Genomic DNA, 14,834 nt, shown 5'->3' with positions numbered 1-14,834 from the left:
ATAATCTTTATTAAAATAATATCATCTGTTTCTATGATGGATCAAGGGTCTGATTATCTGTTTCATGCCCTTATAAGATAAAAAATATGAAAATGAATTGCTAAGTAAACAAGGAACAGAGGGATAGAACACCTTGCTGCAGAATTAAACTTTACCTCCTGCTTAAAGTAATTTGTTTGTATTTTTAATTTCTATATGAATTTAACAAAGCTGAGAAGGACATTTCCTAAGCATACAAAGAGATTCACAGTTTAAGAACAAACAAATGAGCAATGACAATCATTTAGAGAGTTGGCTTGTAAAAACATTTAACCTAGGTCTACAAAAGACCGTCAATGTCTGTTGTGCTGTCATTATAAAATGTAAAACAACTAAATGACCTGTCAAGCATTTCTCATTTGTTAAAGTTCATAGGTTCAAAATAGTTGCTATTTACTTACTGCTGATATAGCTAAATAGTTTTTTTGTGTTTTACTTCTATATACAAAGCTCTTAGTTCAAGTAACCTTAACTGCATAGCTGCAATGCAGTTCATACAGTAACATGATTTATTTGCAGTCTTTTTAAAAAAATCATCATAAATAACTTAAGCTACTGGTTGTTTGTGTCATTATTTAACTATTTTGAATGTTTTTATAGGAACTGAACTTTACATCATGACTAAACGATTAATACACATTTATATCCTACAATTATTCTTTTCCATAGAACGAAAACCCAGGCCCAGGATCATATGAGGTTGGTCAACAGCTTACAGACAATGTCTCATTTTCAAAGAAAGGAACTGGAGGATTTCCATCAAAGGTACGTGATGATAGAAATATATGAAAGCATCCTGATTTAGATGTTCAGTAAATAATTCAAGAAACTATAAACATATATTTACAGCTTACATTTGTTACACCTTTCTACTGTAACAGTGATGACCAAGGCATAAATATAGTTCTTCTCTAACAACCTTTTTCATACCTACTGCAGGTGTCTCGAACTTCCCGTTTTAAAATAGCACAGAGTCCAGCACCTAATGCTTACTACATTCAGGATGCATTGTTTTCCAAGAAGGATTTCAGCAACAGCTACTCTAGTATGTTTCATCACTCCATTGCCACAGCAGTGAGCGATAACAAAAATAACACACCAGCGCCAAATAAATATGACGTGAGTATCTAAAAGGACTCATAGTTGTACTAGTTTAAAAAGAGATTTAAATCAGCTCTTGTATTTTTCTCTCAATTCTCTAATTTGGGCAAAGATAGTCAATTAATATACATTACGTATTTTATCAAGTTTTTAGCGCTTTCTCTTGGTATCCTTTGTTTAAACATACAGTAGCTCCTTTCCATGAAAGCATATCTAAATATTCTCAAGACACATGCACATTTTGCAGCCTATCTATACCTAGTATATTCTTTTGTGGAAAGGAATTAAGTTTCAACAAAGAATACCAATATATATATATATATATATATATATATATATATATACAGTCATGTGAAAAAGAAAGTACACCCTATTTGAATCCTATGGTTTTACTTATCAGGACATAATAAAAATCATCTGGTCCTTACCATGAGGTAAATACAATCTCAGATGAACAACAGCACATGACATATTACACTGTGTTATGATTTATTTAACAAAAATAAAGCCAAAATGGAGAAGCCATGTGTGAAAAACTAAGTACACCTTATGATTCAATAGCTTGTAGATCCACCTTTAGCAGCAATATCTTGAAGTAATCATTTTCTGTATGACTTTATCAGTCTCTCACATCATTGTGGAGGAATTTTCGCCCACTCTTCTTTACAACGTTGCTTGCGGGCATTTGTTTATGCACAGTCATGGTCCAGCCACTGCATTTCAATTGGGTTGAGGTCTGGACTTTAACTGGGCTATTGCAACACCGTGTTTCTTTTCATTTTCAGCCATTCTGTTGTAGATTTGCTGGTGTGCTTTGGATCATTGTGCGTTTGAATGACCCAATTTTAGTAAAGCTTTAGCTGTTGGACACATAGTTACAAATGTGACTTTAGAATACTTTGGTATTCAGAGGAGTTCATGGTCGACTCAATAATTGCAAGGTGCCCAGGTCCTGTCGCTGCAAAATAAGCCAAAATCATCACCCCTCCACCACCATGCTTGAAAGTTGGTATGAGGAGTTTGTGTTGATATGCTGTGTTTGGTTTTTGCCAAACGTGGCACTCTGCATTATGGCCAAACATCTCCACCTTGGTCTCATCTGTCCAAAGGACATTGTTCCAGATGTCTTGTGGTTTGTTCAGATGCAACTTTCCAAACCTAAGCCATACTGCCATGTTCTTTTTAAAAAGAAGAGGCTTTCTCCTGGCAACCCTTCCATACAAACCACTTTACCATTAACATTTAACATACTAACTGAGGCCTGTAGAGTCTGAGATGTTTGCAATTTCTCTGAGAATAGCACTGTCTGACCTTGGGGTGAATTTGCTGGTATGTCCACTACCGGGAAGATTGGCAACTGTCTTGAATGCTTTCCACTTGTGAATAATCTTTCTCACTGTAGAATGATGGACTTTAAATTGTTTGGATAATGGCCTTATAACCCTTCCCAGATTGATGGGCAGCAACAATTGCTTCTCTAAGATCATTGCTGATGTTTTTCCTCCTTGGCATTGTTTTATAGAGGTGGTCACACTTGCTGATGATCAATTAATCAAGGGCATTTGATTAGCAGCACATGGCTGCTACTTAGGCTCTTAATTCCTAAAGAAGCAGTAAGGTTGCACTTAGTTTTTCACACAGGGCTTCTCCATTTTGGCTTTATTTGTGTTAAATAAATCATGACACAGTGTAATATGTCATGTGTTGTTGTTCATCTGAGGTTGTATTTACCTAATTTTAAGACTCGATAAGGACCAGATAATTGTTATTATGTCCTGATACGTAAAACCAAAGTGTATTAATGTAACAATATTGGTTATGCAAAAATGGGGGTAATAAAGGTATTATCTATCTTTTTAAGCAATAAATATTTTCAAGTAAACTGTTCCTTTAACCATATGCAAACTTCAGGCTCCTGAATTAACATGTGATATCTCCAACACTTGGCGCATGTATAAGTTAATGATGCACATGCATGCATTTTACAGAAACATTTGAAGCAGGCCACAATTAAAAGTTATTACTGAAGCTGTGATAACATATACATTTGAGATGCACTTCAGTCCATTTCAGAATCAACCATTGTGCCGCTTTAAAGGGCCATGATACCCACATTTTTTCTTTCATGATTTAGAAAGAGAATGCATTTTTAAACATCTTTCTAATTTACTTCTATTATCACATTTGTTTTATTCTCTTGATATTCATTGCTGAAAAGCATATCTAGATATGCTCAGTAGCTGCTGGTTGTTGCACATAAAAGCCTCGTGTGATTGGCTCACCCATGTGCATTGCTTTTTCTTCAAATAAGGATATCTAAAAAATGAAGCAAAATAAATAATAGAAGTAAATTGTAATGTTGTTTAAATTTGTATTCTCTATCTGAATCATGAAAGAAATATTTTGGGTTTAGTGGCCCTTTAAGTTCTTGGTGAATTTTTAAACTGTTTCTGAAAAATGCAGACTCTTGAAAATACCCTTGTTTTCCAAATGATGTAAACTTATTTTTAGGTGTCAGACCTCTTATTATTTTAATATCTGTCTAAGCACATCAGTCTAATTCACATAAATTAGATAGGAAAACACTCCCAAAATCATTATAATTATATCTAGAGCATGTTAAACATATGCATTACTGCACTTATATAACACTCTTTTACAAATTATGGCTTGAATATATAGAGGATTGTTTCTGGATATTGGCCCTGTTCCAATGGTTGCTTCCTTCTGATACCATCATTTGGGGCTAAATTTATAGGTATTATCTGACGTTGGAACCCCAGAATGCAAGTTTGTAAAAAGTGCATAACATATTGTCCTTGCTGTGATAATACAAAATAATTTGTAATTCATTTAATCTATGATAAACTTTATTAATGAAATGTGAATCAAATATTCAGAATGTGACAAATTCTTAATAAATATGGTTTCAGTATTGTGAGAACTAGACTCTTTTTGCTAAACAAAAAAAAAAATTAATGAACGAAAAGCAGTTGTTTTCGATTATGTGCTAGAACAGTCAGTTTGATTCACAGTTATCTACTTTCTTAATAGGCTTGCATACATTATTCCCATCCCAATAACAATGTATGTGCACGTGCTGCTTTTTCCTCAAAAACTAGAAGGGAACTTGTGACATTAGACTCTTTGAAAGGACCTTCCCCGTGTAAGTATATTAACAGGTGATCCATGTTTTAGTAATATTGAAGAGTAATGCTTCATGTTTATATTTGTTTCTTGATTAACATACACATTGACTTTACCACGTGGAATTTATAACAATAAATACAATTACTAAAAGACTAAAGAGACTATGTAATGAAAATGTATACATACCTAACGCTAGGACCTACGCTTGTCATTGTTGTTTATGACTGAACGGTAGTATAGCGACAGTCCTGTTGGTATCACATGGGGAGAGCTATGATACCATGAGAATATGGATGTGAAGGAGAAATACATAGATTCCAAAATAATGCTCAAAACATTTTCTGTGATTTCTCTTCATGCCGATTAGTTTTTGATAATTGGGTCTTCCCTAAGTATTTTTGGTCACTTGATCCTATGGGGTCGATTTATCAAGCTCCGTATGCCCCTTGTTTCCTGAAGGGACCGCTGCTCCATAACTTGTCCACCTGCTCTGAGGCCGCGGACAGAAATCAACCTGATCGAATTGATTGATACAATCGTGTTGATTGACACCCCTGCTAGTGGCCGATTGGCCGTGAATCTGCAGGGCGGTATTGCACCAGCAGTTCACAAGAACTGCTGGTGCAATGATAAATGCCGACAGCGTATGCTGTCAGCATTTATCGATGTGCAGCGGACATGATACGCTACATCGTATCATGTCCGCTCGCACTATGATAAATATACCCCTACATGTTAACATGCCTGACTGTCCTCAACTTCTATGGGCTGTGCATTTGGCAGGTCTAATCAACCAATCTTGTTTGCAGCTTAGTGGGCTTACTTTTAAAATGGAGTCCCCACTAATGGTAAATCACATTAACCTTAGGGGAATTGCTTCAATTTTGCTATATTTACGAAGGAGCACCTCATTCTTACATAGACTGCTGTATAGATCATGATGAAAATAGGTATATTTGGGGTTCCCGGTGGGGACCTGTTATATTTTTTATAGAATTCAGTTTACTACATTCTGCACATATATAGTATTGAGGAATTTATTTTATATGAGCATTTGATTTTATACATCCTGTATGTGTCCCCTGTAATAGTAGGCAGATCTTGTTTACTTTTTATCCAAACTTGTTTAACATACTAATGTAAGTTAATAATAATAATAATAATAATTAAATGATGTTTCAGACTTTTTTGTATTTTATATTGGTTTATAATTTAAATAGTCTACTAATGAAGTTGTACATTTTAATCTTTAACTCACTAATAATAAACTGTGTTCGGTTTGCTTCTAGGCCATTATACAGTAAAGGATTCCTTTGTGAAACCATCTCCAACAACCTTAGTTTCATGTTTTAAATCAAAAACATCTAGGGACACATTGAACTTGACCTCAGATAATCCTGGACCTGCAAGTTACAACCCATATGGATCTTTGGAACTACAAAAAAAGATTGTCTTCCCGTGAGTTGTACATATTTACAGTTATTGTGTCTTTATGAACTAAAAACCTTGTAGCAGTTTTTCATTTTGGAGTTAGTTAAGGTCATTCTGTTATTTAAATATAAAGCATGTGCTAAGAATAAGAGGACATTTTTATGGCATTTTCTATGAGAAGGTTTAGGCGTGGAGAACAAACAGATACTTTTGAAAATGTAGAATATTACAACAGATAAGACTTGTCTCACCCAAACTGCCCTTTTTCTTACTATTGGTATTCCACAGACCTCATTTAATCCTTGCCCTTTGTATGTATGTTGTATGTGTCAATAAAATACTCCCAAGGTCAGCTTTTTAATAGCTACTATTGAAGCTCGTTCAATTTAAATATACTGTTCACGTAGCTATTGTATCACTTTTCATCAAACAAGTTTACAGTTATTTAAATTCTTAAAGGAATAGTCTAGTCAAATTTAAACTTTTATGATTCAGATAGAGCATGCAATTATAAGCAACTTTCTAATTTACTCCTATTATCAATTTGTCTTTGTTCTCTTGGTATCTTTATTTGAATGTAAGCTAAGGAGCCAGCCCATTTTTGGTTCAGCACCTGGTTAGCGCTTGCGGATTGGTGGCTACATTTAGACACCAATCAGAAAGCGCTACCCAGGTACTGAACCAAAAACGGGCTTGCTCCTAAGCTTACATTCTTGCTTTTTCAAATAAAGATACCAAGAGAACGAAGAAAAATTGATAATAGGAGTAGATTAGAACGTTGCTTAAAATTGCTGCTCTATCTGAATCATGAAAGTTTAATTTTGACTAGACTATTCCTTTAATTTTCGAAGCAGAATGGGCCATTTCAGGAAGTAGAGTTATATAGGTGTAGAGTAGAAAAAAATAATGTTTACTATTATCCTATGCAGTTATTTTTTATTGCAGTTAGCCTTTTAGCTTCCAAAGCAGATCTAGGAAACTCTCAGCCATGACCCATTTTTCCAATTTTAGAAGCCTCTGCCACATTCTCAAAGCATTGCACATTTTTCTTTATAATCCATTAACTGTCTGCCGCATTTATGACCATAAAAATTCCATTTTTTTTACACAGTTAGAAGGTTCAGAATAGTAACACTTTCCAAATGGCAAAACATTATTATTTACCATAGAATATGGGGTTGGATACGTAATGTTGTATTTTATTGGAATATGGTAGAGTAGTTTTATGACAATTAAATATTTTCTTGTTCACTATGACCCAATATTTTAGGAGTTACGGTGTTGTCTATTGTTTATATTTTGTTTTTACAGGGAATATAAAGACCTAACATATCTGAGATTATAGACAGATGATAAAGTACAGTCTAATTTATAGAAAATTCATAAACGCAGAAAATGGCTGTTTTGTTTGTAGGACATTACACTACCCCATCTAAAATATTATAATGAGAATAAGTATTGTAGGAGCATGGTAGGGAGGGAGTTTAGTTGATTTCCTAAAAATTCACAATTTCTGCAATGAAAAATTATCGTCTACAAAAATCAAAATTCAAATTTGTGTATTGGTTAACTAATTGTTTAGGTTAGCACCTGTGCTATATGTCATCGATCATTATTTCAACATTTAGATTTCCACTAGTGAGGAAAAAACAAACATTAAGAGATGTGGGAGCTTATCTGTTGTTGGGTTTCTTTCCATCTTAATATGAGGAAAGTCCACGGCTTTATTCCGTACTTGTGAGAAATACAGAACTTGGCCACCAGGGGGAGGCAAAGACACCCCAGCCAAAGGCTTAAATACCTCCCCCACTTCCCTCATATCCCAGTCATTCTTTGCCTTTCATCACAGGAGGTTGGCAGAGAAGTGTCAGAAGATTCGGAGTAGTTCCTTATGAAGGGTATCTGCCCTTCAAAATGGGACTGGAGTTTTAAGTAAGTCTTGTCAGCCTCTCAGTTAGAGCATTGAAGAATGTTGGGGATTAATCTCATACATTTTTATTTGATTTATACTGCGTTATATGTGAGATGTTTTCTGAGGCTTATAGGCTGAGGTTGGCACATACAGGTTACTTTCACTTTAGAGCTGCGCAGCTTTACAAGCTTGGCACGCTTTTCCTTAGCGGAGGCGGTCCTAGGTTGCGCACCATGGGACCATGTGTGGTCGTAGCTTCACTTCCTACTCTGACCGTGCTGGTTATCGGAGAGAAGCGGTTTTCTCTGTGTGCCTGAGTCATTGGAGGTGGTGAGTGCCTCATCCATTGGGGGTATAAAGGTGCCGTTTTTTATATTTATATAACATTTTGTTATATTAGGGCATAGCCCATAGCTATATAGAACTCTGACGTTTTAGAGGGTACTCCCTCTATACTTAAGACTAAGGCCTGTTTATATTGTGAGGAGGCCGAGGTATACCCACCCTCTCAATTATGTTCCACATGCCAAAAAAAAGTAATTATGTCAAAAAAGGTTAACATGTTTGATACCACTGAGCCTTCCACCTCTCAGGGGTCCCGTGAAGTGCGCACCCTGCTTTCATCTCCTAATACACAGGCAGTTTCCCATAGCACGCCTGATCCTCCATCTGGAGGAGGCCTTTTACCTCCAGACTTTACTGCGCAGTTACAAATGGCGGTGTCTGCGGCCTTTAGTGCTTTACCTTGCCCTGCTAGGGTCAAATATTCCTATCCTTCTCAGGGGTAATCCAGTTTATTTGGCTATAGCTGATAGATGATTGTCTGATGATGAAGTTCTTTCTGATACTTCAGAGTGTTAACTTTCTGGGTCGGAATCGGCTGCGATTCCGATTGCGGAGGAACCAGATTTTAGATTTAGGATGAAGCACTTGCGCTTTCTCTTAAAGGAAGTTCTGGCTACCTTAGAGGTTCCAGAGGCCAAACTGCCTGATGAACCTTCAATTCCTAAACTGGATAGAGTTTACGAAGACAGGGTTGTTCCTCAGACTTCCCCTGTTCCTGTAAAGATGGCAAACATTATTAAGAAAGAATGGGAGAGGATTGGTTCTTCCTTCACCCGTTCATCTGCTTTTAAGAAACTGTTCCCAGTTCCAGACTCTCAATTGGAGTTGTGGGGTTCCGTTCCTAAGGTGGATGGCGCTGTCTCTACGCTTGCAAAACACACTTTCCCACTGGAGGATAGTTCGTTGTTCAAAGAACCCATGGATAAAAAGATGGAAACTCTGTTAAGAAAGATGTTTCAAAATTCGGGATATTTATTTCAACCAGCTGCGGCAGTTGCCACGGTTGTGGGAGCGGCTACCTAATGGTGTGACCACTTATCGGAATTGATCGAGGTGGAGGGTCCCCTCGATATTATTCTTGATAGAATTAAGGCTCTAAGGATCGCTAATTCTTTTATTTGTGATGCGAATATGCAAATTATTCGTTTAAATGCAAAAACTGCTGGGTTTTCTGTTCAGGCCCGCCGGCTCTATGGCTGAAGTCTTGGTCTGCGGACTTGACTTCCAAGTCCAGTCTCCTTTCCCTTCCATTCAAGGGTAAGATTTTGTTTGGTCCAGGCCTGGACTCCATTATTTCCACGGTTAATGGTGGCAAGGGTGCCTTCCTACTGCAAGATAAAAAGAACAGATCTAAGGGACAACCTAATCATTTTCGTTCATTTCGTTCTAACAAATCCTCCGCTAAGACCGAGCAACCTAAGACTTGAAAGCCGGCTCAGTCCTGGAATAAGTCCAAGCAGAGCAAGAAGCCTAATGAGATTAAATCAGCATGAAGGGGTCGCCCCTGATCCGTCTATGGATCAGGTAGGGTGGCAGACTTTTGCTCTTCTCAGAAGCTTGGTTCAGGGATGTGCAGGATCCTTGGGTCCTGGAGGTCATTGCTCAGGGTTACAGAATATGGTTCAAGTCTCTTCCTCCTCTCAAATCTGTCATCAAGACCAGAGAAGAGGGAGGCCTTTCTGGGGTGTGTCCGGGATCTGTCCTCCTTAGGAGTCATTGTCCCGGTTCCCATAGAGGAACAAGGCTTGGGATACTACTCAAACCTTTTTGTGGTCCCAAAAAAGGAGGGAACTTTCCATCCGGTTCTGGACCTAAAGTGCTTAAACAAGTTTCTGAGTGTCCCCTCGTTCAAGATGGAGACGATAAGGTCTGTCCTTCCCTTAGTCCAGAAGGGACAGTTCATGACCACTATAGATCTGAAGGATGCTTACCTTCATGTCCCAATGCACAGGGAACACTTTCAGTTCCTAAGGTTTGCCTTCCTGGACCAGCACCTGCACTTTATTGCTCTTCCGTTTGGCCTAGCTGCTGCCCCAAGAATTTTCACGAAGATTCTGAGGGCTCTCTTGGCCATGGCCAAAACCCAGGGCATTGAAGTAGCACCATACTTGGACGATATTCTGGTACAAGCACCATCCTTTCGTCTAGCGGAAGAACATTCAGAATCTCTTCTCTCTCTTCTTCGATCCCATGGATGGAAGATAAACTTAGAAAATAGTTCTCTTATTCCAAGCACCAGGGTAGAATTCCTAGGCACTATAATAGACTCAATAGTCTTTAGGATATTTCTTTCAGACCAGAGACGCTGCAAGCTGGCTTCGGCATGTCTTGCCCTCCGGACCTCCTCAAGGCCCTCTGTAGCACAGTGTATGGAGATGATTGGTCTCATGGTGTCCAGCATAGACATAGTTCCCTTTGGTTCCCGTATCCCATGGGCAGCACTGCGAAATCTGTTGGCGCTTTATAAATAAAGAATAATAATAATAGTGGGGACGTAGTCATCTCCATGGAAGTTACTTTGTTGCAGGGATCTGCTTAAACAAGGTTCCTTTGTTCATCAAATCTAAATTCTCGAAATCTGACTGCGTGGAGATTGAATGCTTAGTCCTAGCCAAGAGAGGTTTCTCTGAGAGAGTTATTGATACTCTCATTCAAGCTTGTAAGCCAATTACTCGTCGCATCTATCATAAGGTGTGGAGAACTTACTTATTCTGGTGTGAAGAGTGTGAATTCCCCTAGCATAAGGTCAGGTTTTCTAGGATTCTTTCTTTTCTCCAGGATGGTCTGGAGAAGGGCCTTTCTACTAGCTCCCTTAAGGGACAGATTTCGGCCCTATCTGTTTTACTGCAAAAGAGGCTCACTGAGCTTCCAGATGTTCAGGCTCTGGCTAGAATCAAGCCTGTATTTAGATCTAGCGCTCCTCCTTGGAGTTTAAATCTTGTTCTTAAAGTTTTGCAGAAGGGTCCGTTTGAGCCTATGCATGTAATTGACATTAAATTACTGTCTTGGAAGGTTTTGTTTCTACTGGCCATTGCTTCGGTGGGCATAGTCTCTGAAATGGCTGCCTTGCAATGTGAGCCTCCTTACCTACTATTTCATGCTGATAAGACGGTTCTTCGTACTGGGTTAGGTTTTCTTCCTAAGGTTGTTTCAGATCGCAACATCAATCAGGAGATTGTGGTTCCTTCCTTGTGTCCTAATCCTTCTTCTACAAAGGAACGGTTACTTCATAATTTGGATGTGGTTTGGGCCTTGAAGTACTATCTTTAGGCTACAAAGGAGTTTAGACAAACTTCTTCTTTGTTTGTTGTCAATTCCGGGAAGCGTAAGGGGCAGAAGGCCTCGTCCACTTCCTTATATTTTTGGTTGAGGAGCATTATTTGCTTATCTTATGAGAGAGCGGGACATAAGCCTCCTCAGAGGATTAAGGCTCATTCAACTAGAGCAGTGGCTTCCTCTTGGGCCTTCAAGAATGAGGCATTCATTGTGTCCTCTGGAGCTTGGGTATATGTTTCCCACAAGTAAGGAATGATGCTGTGGGCTCTCCTCATATTAAGAAGGAAAACATAAATTATGCTTACCAGATAATTTCCTTTTCTTCTGTATGAGGAGAGTCCACGGCCCCCGCCCGTATTCTCCGAAGGGCGGACCAAAATTTTGTTTTTGTCCTTCTGGCACCATTTATACCCTGATATTTCCCCTACTTTTCCTTGTTCCCTTGGCAGAATGACTGGGATATGAGGGAAGTGGGGGAGGTATTTAAGCCTTTGGCTGGGGTGTCTTTGCCTCCTACTGGTGGCCAGGTTCTGTATTTCCCACAAGCAAGGAATGAAGCCGTGGACTCTCCTCATACAGAAGGAAAGGAAATTATCTGGTAAGCATAATTTATGTTTTTCCATAGACCAATATTGCACAAACATATGTTTATTTTGTTCTTTTCAGATTCAAAATAAACAGCTTTAATGTAACCATTCCTCACAACAAATATTACAATGTTTAAATAGTTCCCTATCATATGCATGATAGAATTTTTCAAATTTAATTACATGTTATAGTACATGATAAATGCAGAGCCACTAACAGGCCTGATGTTCAGGAATACCTGAGAAAAGGATAATTAAAGGGACACAAAAGTAAAAAATAAACTGTTACTATTTAGATTGAGCATGCAGTTTTAAGAAACTTTTTATATGCACTTGATGGTTATTCAATTCTACTCTATCTATTGTATCATCAGAAGATCTCCCAACTGTTTTTTATACTGCAGGACTGTCATAAGTTGGGATCTCTGCCTCACTGTCTCCCCTGATTGTCATATTTTGGGAGCTCTGCCTCCTTGTCTCTCCTGATTGTCATAAGTTGGGAGCTTTGCCTCACTGTCTACCCTGATTGTCATAGATTAGGAGTTCTGCCTCATTGTCTCTCCTGATTGTTATAGGTTGGAAGCTCTGCCTCGCTGTCTCTCCTGATTGTTATAGATTGGGAGCTCTACCTCACTGTCTCTCCTGACTGTTATAGATTGGGGGCTCTGCCTCACTTTCTCTCCTGATTGTTATAGATTGGGAGCTCTGCCTCATTGTCTCTCCTGATTGTTATAGATTGGGAGCTCTGCCTCATTGTCTCTCTTGATTGTTATAGATTGGAGGCTCTGCCTCACTGTCTCTCCTGATTGTTATAGATTGGGAGCTCTGTCTCATAGTCTCTCCTGATTGTTATAGATTGGAGGCTCTGCATCACTGTCTCTCCTGATTGTTATAGATTGGAGGCTCTGCATCACTGTCTCTCCTGATTGTTATAGATTGGGAGCTCTGCCTCACTGTCTCTCCTGATTGTTATAGATTGGAGGCTCTGCCTCACTGTCTCTCCTGATTGTTATAGATTGGAGGCTCTACCTCACTGTCTCTCCTGATTGTTATAGATTGGGGGCTCTGCCTCACTTTCTCTCCTGATTGTTATAGATTGGGAGCTCTGCCTCATTGTCTCTCCTGATTGTTATAGATTGGGAGCTCTGCCTCATTGTCTCTCTTGATTGTTATAGATTGGAGGCTCTGCCTCACTGTCTCTCCTGATTGTTATAGATTGGGAGCTCTGTCTCATAGTCTCTCCTGATTGTTATAGATTGGAGGCTCTGCATCACTGTCTCTCCTGATTGTTATAGATTGGAGGCTCTGCATCACTGTCTCTCCTGATTGTTATAGATTGGGAGCTCTGCCTCACTGTCTCTCCTGATTGTTATAGATTGGAGGCTCTGCCTCACTGTCTCTCCTGATTGTTATAGATTGGAGGCTCTGCATCACTGTCTCTCCTGATTGTTATAGATTGGAGGCTCTGCATCACTGTCTCTCCTGATTGTTATAGATTGGAGGCTCTGCATCACTGTCTCTCCTGATTGTTATAGATTGGGAGCTCTGCCTCACTGTCTCTCCTGATTGTTATAGATTGGAGGCTCTGCCTCACTGTCTCTCCTGATTGTTATAGATTGGAGGCTCTGCATCACTGTCTCTCCTGATTGTTATAGATTGGAGGCTCTGCATCACTGTCTCTCCTGATTGTTATAGATTGGGAGCTCTGCCTCACTGTCTCTCCTGCTACTTCCCCTTCAGGACAAATGTACTTGTTTCCAGAGGGAAACCAGGGACTGCCTTAGCTCCGCTCATGGCCAGGCTCCAACCTCACCCATGACAAACTCACAACATCTCCTGCCATGGTTCTGGTGTTTCAATTAAAGGGGCATATAATTCTAAAAATAAAATGTGCTAATATATTTGAGCATTTTATTGTTTAACTATTGCTTGCATACAATGATGAATTTAACCCCTGAAAAGGGAATAAACACATAGTTAAAATAATCTCCAGAGTAGCATTACACTACTGGGAGCTGGTTCAGCACATCTGATAAGCCACTGGGTTTAGACAAATATGTGCAGCTACCAATTAACACCTATCTCTCAGTTGTCTATTGCTGTGCCTGAGCCTACCTAGGCATGCTTTTAAACAAAGGATACCAATGGAACAAAGTAAATTATGCATTAGTAAATTAAAATTGTATCTTAAAATGATATGCTGTATGTGTTATAAAAACATAGCAATATCATTTCTGGCAGCAGTGTATTCACAATGTGTAACATTGTTAAAAGCATTATTGCAAACTGATGGCATATAGTGCTCCAAAAAAATGCAATCTCCTGAATTATAAAAGAAAAGAAAAAAAGGGTTCTAGGTTCACATAGAGAAAGCCTTGTACAAGACTGATTTTTCAGTTCATTGTGTGATCTGGCGAATAAACCTCAAATCCTGTGTCACATTGTATTCAAGTGTGACTTAAAAAGAAAAAATGGGATTGGGTGCACTCAGAAAACCTAGGAAAAAGATGTCCTGTTCTTAAATCTCAGTTAAACCAGGTGTTATCAAGTTATAGTGGACAAATTATCAATGAGATATAGTGGTTTAAATATGCTTTCAAACCATATATAGATAGTAGTGCACTAAATGATAATATATAACTATACAGATAAAAATAAACTCCTAAAATCACAATATATACATAATTTCATATCACATAGCACTTCACATCAATACTTAAAGATAAAAAGTAAGACTATGTTGCTTTGTTGCAAAAAGTTTATAGGCCCGGGCTTAGTTTTTTGCTGAAGGAAATTCATTAATATTGCACTATTTCCATAGGATATAATTGTTAAAGTAACAAAAATCTATGTTGCAAAGTCAGAAGAGGGGCGATTACCGGTAAAAGCCGTTTGTAGTACAATTCTGTCATAGACAGCTTGTGCTGCTTAGTTTCCAGCACTTCCTTGAGGTCAAGAGGTCGTGGTGAGTGGTGCCCCTAGCCCTCTCGCAC

At 38.5% G+C, this 14,834-nt stretch overlaps 1 protein-coding gene across 1 annotated transcript in view; it reads left to right on the top strand.

Annotated features, from left to right (window-relative positions):
• Nucleotides 1–14,834, top strand: part of STPG1 (sperm tail PG-rich repeat containing 1) — a 362,003-nt gene that overhangs the window by 206,493 nt on the left and 140,676 nt on the right. The window contains exons 4-7 of the mRNA XM_053707188.1: nt 709–804; nt 979–1,158; nt 4,195–4,306; nt 5,580–5,748. Of these exons, the coding sequence (XP_053563163.1) occupies nt 709–804; nt 979–1,158; nt 4,195–4,306; nt 5,580–5,748 (557 nt within the window). The remainder of the gene's footprint in view (nt 1–708; nt 805–978; nt 1,159–4,194; nt 4,307–5,579; nt 5,749–14,834) is intronic.

This window comes from Bombina bombina, chromosome 3, assembly GCF_027579735.1.
Source record: "Bombina bombina isolate aBomBom1 chromosome 3, aBomBom1.pri, whole genome shotgun sequence".
Classification (NCBI taxonomy): domain Eukaryota; kingdom Metazoa; phylum Chordata; class Amphibia; order Anura; family Bombinatoridae; genus Bombina; species Bombina bombina.
The sequence above is the reverse complement of the archived record's forward strand: the minus strand, read 5'-3'. Positions and strand labels throughout refer to the sequence as shown.